The sequence below is a fragment of the Aspergillus terreus genome, genomic scaffold (assembly GCF_000149615.1).
Source record: "Aspergillus terreus NIH2624 scaffold_2 genomic scaffold, whole genome shotgun sequence".
Taxonomy (NCBI): Eukaryota; Fungi; Ascomycota; class Eurotiomycetes; order Eurotiales; family Aspergillaceae; genus Aspergillus; species Aspergillus terreus.
The window spans coordinates 1,905,104-1,912,201 of NT_165925.1; the positions used below are offsets into that span (position 1 = coordinate 1,905,104).

General features: G+C 56.0%; 2 protein-coding genes across 2 annotated transcripts in view; one reads left to right on the top strand and one right to left on the bottom strand.

Annotated features, from left to right (window-relative positions):
* Nucleotides 1-1,691: 1,691 nt before the first annotated feature.
* Nucleotides 1,692-4,539, top strand: dapB (dipeptidyl aminopeptidase dapB; the record flags this gene model as incomplete). The annotated part of the gene is made up of 3 exons (XM_001209038.1): nucleotides 1,692-4,047; nucleotides 4,103-4,372; nucleotides 4,421-4,539. The coding sequence occupies 3 exons, from the start codon at nucleotides 1,692-1,694 to the stop codon at nucleotides 4,537-4,539; spliced, it is 2,745 nt and encodes a 914-aa protein (XP_001209038.1).
* Nucleotides 4,540-4,891: 352 nt separating this feature from the next.
* The window catches only part of gtb3 (glycosyltransferase family 4 protein), a gene marked incomplete at both ends in the record, with an annotated part of 8,902 nt that continues 6,695 nt past the window's right edge, over nucleotides 4,892-7,098 (bottom strand). Inside the window, one exon of the mRNA XM_001209039.1 lies at nucleotides 4,892-7,030. Coding sequence (XP_001209039.1) covers nucleotides 4,892-7,030 — 2,139 coding nt within the window. The remainder of the gene's footprint in view (nucleotides 7,031-7,098) is intronic.

Here is a 7,098-nt window from a genome sequence, read left to right on the forward strand (position 1 = left end):
ACATGGATCTTATATAGACCGTTCGTGTCCAACCCGAAGAAGAAACCCGACCGATAGGGCAGAATCCGTCTGCCTAGCTGAACCCAGTCGGGGCGCCCAGATGACGTTTTTGGTGCCAATGCCGAGATGCGAGTGGGTGCGACAGTGCTTGGATCCTGAGAATTGCGCCGAAACCGCTCCGCAAGCCAAGAATGCTGTACAGGGGAAATGAGAGAGGAAGAGGAGAAGAAGAAAAAAAGAGAAGCAGAGGGGAGAAGTGAGAGGAGAGAGAAGAGAGGAGTGGAAGCTGAGGTGAAAGAGGGGAGTTACTAATTAGGTTGTCGTCACACTTTCTTCTTTCTCTTTTCTCTCCCGCGCTTCACCCTTTTCCTGCCAACGATCATCCTACCAAACCTCCATCTGATCCATCTTTTTCTCTTTCTTCCTCCCCCTGACGCGTCTACAGAGGGGGCTCAGCCCTGTAGCCCCGCCATGGATCGCCCAGAGTCGAGAGCGGATCGACGTGGACGACAAATACTAGACTCGTCGATAGGCGGGCGGTGCTGCTACTATTATTATTCGCCATGATCTCACGGATGCCTTCAGCTACCCATCTGCCTCCAGGCATGCGAGTTATTGGGTTCTCGAGGCTTTGAATAGCATTGACAATGCTTATCCGGGCTGTTTCAGTAGTCAGATTTGCGGAGTTTCATCTATGCGTGACAACTGTGGCGCATCATGACATCGTCCATTGTGTCTAATGATAGACCCATCCGTCTTCTTTGTTCGACACTGGAGAATCACGCTTCGGACGGAACGTCCCGTACAATGGAGCGTATCGATGGACTGCCAAAATATATAAATGCTCCCATCCCAGGGTAGAAATGAGCATCAGCTCATCACTACTGTTTCGGATACCTCACGGACCAGTTTCACCATCGTCTAACGACCATTCTCATGTCGAGTCGTCCTCCCCAGTGGATACGAACATGATTAGCTATATGAAGCGTCGCCTGAAGAAGCTCTTTAGCATGACGACTCCTCCCCGCGATGCACCAAAGCTCTTACCCACTAACCCTGTGGTCATTGTGAACTGTCTCGGATCACCATACTGGATGCGATAGAGACACTCACTTAGATCGAGATCTATTTTCAGGTGTTCTGAACGACGCCTGCTGCGGATATGCCTGCAAGGCGAGTGCAAACCGTCATTATTGATAGTTCCACGGGTAATGCACTAACACAGCGAATACATTGACAGCTACCTATACTTATCTTATCGCATCCATATGACATGACAACGATTGAGATCAAATATTCTAATATTAAATGCTGATGTACTCTGTAGAAATGTACTCTGTAGGAATCCTGTAGGATGCGACTAACCCAGAAAGGAGGTGAATAGGAATACGACATGCCAAGGCTGCATCGCCTCAGCCTGTCCCCATTCATCATCCATCCTCGTCCACCAGAACACCACCCTGAGCATCCTCATATTCTTTGTTTTCTCGCAATGTCGCATCATTAGACTTCCTATACGTTGTCGGAAAAGGTTATGAATTGGCGCCTCTTGGTCGCCCCAGACGTCGCCTCGGATCGGCGACGATAAACATCCCCCGGTCTTATCAGGACCACGCCCGCCCTTGACGTCTTTCACCCTCCAGCACACATTGGGCTCGATCGACTCACCTCCTTACGACACAATAGCCAAAATGGGCAAGTCTGAAGCCGACGAAGACGCCCAATTCCTCCCCATGAACCGTCCGCGGTCCTCCTCCGCCGCCTCCCAAACCTCCTCCGACTCCGGCCTCTCTGTTGAATCCGCGCTTATACGCAACAGTACATACGGCAAAACACCAGACGAAGCCTACAATCCCGCAGGGGATCCGCGATACCGGGATATCGAAGACGGAGAGGCCGAGTCAGACCAGCCATTCCTCCCTTCGCGCAAGGGTTCAGGGGCTCGCGCGCGTCGGGTCTTCTGGGGCCTGCTGCTGCTCTGTCTGGCGGGGTGGGTGCTCGCATTCGTGCTCTTCCTGATACAAGGACGGTCGGGCTACAGTGCCACTTCGGAAGAGCTGCAGCAGCACGAGGCGGATTCGAGTGCGGGCGTCACCAGCGACGGGAAGCCGGTGACGCTGAAACAGGTGCTGTCTGGGGACTGGCTTCCGCGGTCGCACGGTATCGCGTGGATCGCGGGTCCGGACGGGGAGGATGGACTGTTGGTGGAGGCAGGAGAGGACGGAGGCGAGGGCTTTCTGCGGGTGAAGGATATCCGCGCCCGACACGGCGATGACGCGGGGACTTTGAAGAGCAGGGTGTTGATGAAGAAGTCGACTTTTTATGCGGGTCAGAGGTCGATTCTTACCAGACTGACCTGGCCCAGTCCCGATCTGAAGAAGGTGCTGGTTCTGTCCGACTACGAGAAGAATTGGAGACACTCATACACCGGACTGTACTGGATCTTTGACGTGGACAGCCAAACCGCGGAACCGCTGGACCCTGATGTCCCTGAGGGACGGGTGCAGCTTGCCAGCTGGTCGCCCAATTCTGACGCTGTTGTCTTTGTGAGGGATAATAATATGTTCCTGCGAAAGCTATCCTCAGACAAAGTTGTTCCCATCACGAAGGACGGAGGAAAGGACTTGTTCTACGGCGTCCCGGACTGGGTGTATGAGGAGGAAGTGCTCTCCGGGAATAGTGCGACCTGGTGGTCGAACGACGCGAAGTACGTCGCATTTCTCAGAACCAACGAGTCGACCGTCCCTGAGTATCCGGTCCAGTATTTCTTGTCGAGGCCATCCGGCAAGAAACCTCTCCCAGGGCTCGAAGACTATCCCGACGTCCGGCAGATCAAATATCCCAAGGCCGGTGCACCGAACCCGGTGGTCAATCTGCAATTCTACAATGTCGAAAAGAACGAGGTGTTCTCGGTTGAAGTCCCAGACGACTTTGCGGACGACGATCGCATCATCATTGAAGTCTTGTGGGCTGCGGAAAGCAACGTCCTTGTTCGCGCGACAAACCGCGAAAGCGACGTGTTGAAGATCTTCTTGATAGACACGGAGTCCAGGACAGGGAAGATGGTTCGATTGGAGGACATTGTTGGTCTTGACGGCGGCTGGGTCGAACCATCGCAATCCACGCGCTTTATCCCTGCTGATCCAGCTGCGGGACGCCCTAACGATGGTTATATTGACACGGTCATCCATGATGGCTACGACCACCTCGCGTATTTCACGCCACTCGACAACCCGGAACCTATTATGCTCACAACGGGTGAGTGGGAAGTCGTGGAAGCCCCGACCGCGGTTGACTTGCGGAGAGGCCTTGTCTATTTTGTGGCTACCAAGGAGGCACCCACGCAGCGCCATGTGTATCAGGTGCAGCTGGATGGGTCGAATCTCAAGCCCTTGACAGACACTTCCAAACCTGGTTATTACCATGTATCCTTCTCTGATGGAACTGCGTACGCCCTACTCAGTTACCAAGGGCCTTCGATTCCATGGCAGGCGATTATCAACACCGAGGGTGACGATGTCGTCTTCGAGGAGACCATCGAGGAGAACCCCGAACTTGCCCGGATGGTGGAGACATACGCAATCCCCAGCAAAGTCTTTTCGAATATTACCATTGACGGGTTTACGCTGCAGATGGTGGAGCGTCGGCCTCCGCACTTCAATCCGCACAAGAAATACCCCGTCCTGTTCTTCCTCTACGGTGGCCCCGGCTCGCAGACCGTGGACCGCAAGTTCACCATCGACTTCCAGTCGTACGTCGCGTCCAATCTGGGCTACATTGTGGTCACTCTGGACGGCAGGGGCACGGGATTCATCGGACGCGAGGCCCGATGCATCATTCGAGGCAACCTGGGATACTACGAAGCGCACGATCAGATCACCGCGGCAAAGATGTTTGCTGAAAAATCCTACGTTGACGAATCTCGCATGGCGATCTGGGGCTGGAGCTACGGCGGATTCATGACCCTGAAAACCCTGGAACAGGATGCCGGACAGACCTTCCAGTACGGAATGGCCGTCGCCCCTGTCACCGATTGGCGGTTTTACGGTAGGCACACCCTCTCCGCAACCAGAGGAAGATATAGAGAAGCTAACTGAGCCAGACTCAATCTATACCGAGCGGTACATGCACACGCCGCAACATAATCCATCCGGCTATGACAACTCATCTATCACCGATATGGCCGCCCTGGAAGAGAACGTCCGCTTCCTCGTCATGCACGGAGCCTCCGACGACAACGTCCATCTGCAGAACACACTCACGCTGATCGACAAGCTGGACTTGTCGAACGTGCAGAATTACGACGTGCATTTCTACCCCGACTCAGACCATAGCATTTTCTTCCATAATGCGCATTACATGGTTTATGAGCGTAAGTCTAGCGACCAACGGTCTTTGAAGCACAGACTAATTGTCTCAGGTCTTTCGAACTGGCTGGTCAACGCTTTCAACGGCGAATGGCACCGGATTGCCGCCCCGGTTCCGGACAACTCCATGTGGCAGCGGTTTAAACGCGCGCTTCCTGTGTTTGTGCATTGATTGAGGGTCATTATCAAGCATTTTGGAGTTCGGGGACAGGTGATTTAGTGCAATATTTCGCTATATACTTTGCAATATGAGAGACATTGCCATGTTTGACTCGCCAACTAGGTGCATGTTCGCGGCTGCCTTCAAATTGCCCCAAGAGGTCTTAGATGAGCACGTATTCTCGGATGACATACACCCAACAGCTACGTAGGGGAGCCTTCGTGGAAATGTGATGTTAGCAGATGCAGGACAAGTAAATTTATGTACATTAACTATTACCGACTCAGATATCAACAACACATAGATGAGGGTATAAATGCCAGACAAGAAACAAGGAAAGGAATGCAACAACGACAGCTTAGTTTTAGTTCCCGTTTTCTTCAATACCCCGGAACACACTCGACTGCAAGAACTCATCGCGCATAATCGTGCTAACATCCGAATTGCGGTACTGGTGCAGATCCTCGCGTTGCAGGCCGCGCACCTGCTCACGCCCAGCTGTGGAGAGCGACCCCGTGCGCGAGTGATGTCCACTGCGGCGCGGCAGCGGCGACAGCCTTCCGGACGGGGACATCCTGCCACTTGGCGACATGCGACCACTCGGGACCGCCGAGTAGGAAAGGGTCTGGCGCGGGGCAAAGATGGGCAGGGAGGCGTTGCTGGGGAGCGGCAGGAAGGAGTCCGTGTCGGTGGAGGCGCCGCTGAAGCCGGAGCGGATAGAGGAGGCGCGGTGCTGGTTCCCGCCGGCGGCGGGGCCGAGCATGGGGAAGTTGGAGATGGAGCTGTAGAGAGTAGACACGCCGGAGACGGCGGAGGAGCGCCAGGAGTGGACGGCGCTGCGGGGGATGGTGATGACCTCCTCCTCGATGGGGAGGGCCTGCTGGACGGCGGTGGCGATGTCGGCGGGCTCGGTGACGGTGCCGGCGAGGCGAGAGGACATGATCTTGGCGGACTTGCCGATCCAGAGCATCTGCTCGTGCTCGCGGAGGTAGCGGTCGCCGGAGAAGGACTTTTGGACGATGCGGCGGGTCATCATGCCGAGCTTGCGCCGGTGCTCGCTCTTCTCGTACATGCGGCGGGTGATGCGGGCGACGTCGTCGGGCGTGGGGGAGGAGGTGAGCACGGGAGCGGGCTCAGTGTCTTCGGCGTACTGGCTCCATTCGCCGAGGAGGCCGAGCATGGAGATCTGCGCCTTTGCGAGGGCAAGGGCGTCGTTGGGCGCGACGACGGCGCTGAAGCGGGAGAAGTCATCCGGGTCGCTGAGCACGCGGAGCGAGGCGCCCACGTCGGTGCAGACGACCGGCGCGCCGGTCAGCGCGGCCTCGCCCAGGGCCAGGGGCAGGCCTTCCGACAGGGACGAGTTGAGGAACAGCCAGGTGTTCTCGAGGACCTTCATGGGATCTGCTGTGCCGCGGAGCGTGACCTTGCCGCGGAGGCCCTTGGAGGCGATGATCTCCTGGCATTCGGTGGAGTAGGTCGGGGCCTTGTCGATGGCGCCGTAGATGTCCAGGTGGTAGTCGTCGAATTTCCACTGGTTGATGATGATGTCGGCCGCGAGGAGCGCCGTCTTGATGTCTTTGGCGTACCACACGTGGGACAGCATGGTGACGGTAGGCCGTTGGGACTTGATCTCCTTGACAGGGGCGAACTTCTGCATGTCGGTGATACCGTTGACGACGGGGTCGACCTTGCGGCGGAAGACATTGCGGTGCTCGATAGTGCCCTGGCACGTACCGATTTCGACTTCCCAGCCGGGATTGAAGAAGTCGGCGCAGGGGAGGATGATGTCCGCGTGGTGTAGAGTCAGGGCGGAGGTGATACGCATCAGTCCCAGGAGACAGTTTCGCACGAAGGGCGACAGCTTGCAGAGTGCGGACGACAGACAGAGGTTGGTTTCACGCCAACTGATGGCATGATCCCAGATCTGCAGCGTGCAGCCTCGCTTCACCTTGCAGACGACACCGTACGAGGCGCTGACACTGTGATGGGAGGCCTGGAATACGCTGGGGATTTTCTCGGGAATCGGGATGGAGAAGATGAACAGGTAGCGGTACCAGAGCTCGAGAGCAATGTCAAGGGTGCCCAGGGTAGGAAGCTCTGTATGGAACCATTGCGACGAGGGCAACGCGTTGGGCATTTCCTGGGTGAGCCAGAGGTCTCGCCAGCTCTCCTTCACGATATCACTGTTCCAGATTTGAGTCCAATGCCGCGAGTCCTGGAAGTATGTGTTCAGGTTGACCAGGGCTCTTGTTGCTTGTTGGATATCGGCCCTGGAGAGGGTCACGGCTCGCGCACCCTTCACCAACGCCGTCAGGATAGGGATGAAGTTCAGCTTGATGTCGAGGTCGCTGGCTGAGGTGACGTTCTCAACTTCCGAGTCAAGCTTGTTCCGGAAGAGACCGTGGGTGGGCGTGAGGAAGTCCAAGCCCCAGAGCGGAATGAGCTTCAACGACAGGATGTTCTGCTCGGTCTGATGCTTGGGTACACCGAAGTCGTTGGCTGCCTCGCAGATCATATGCCATTTGATCAGTGCGTAGCGAGTTGATCATATCCCGACGACATGCAGAAACA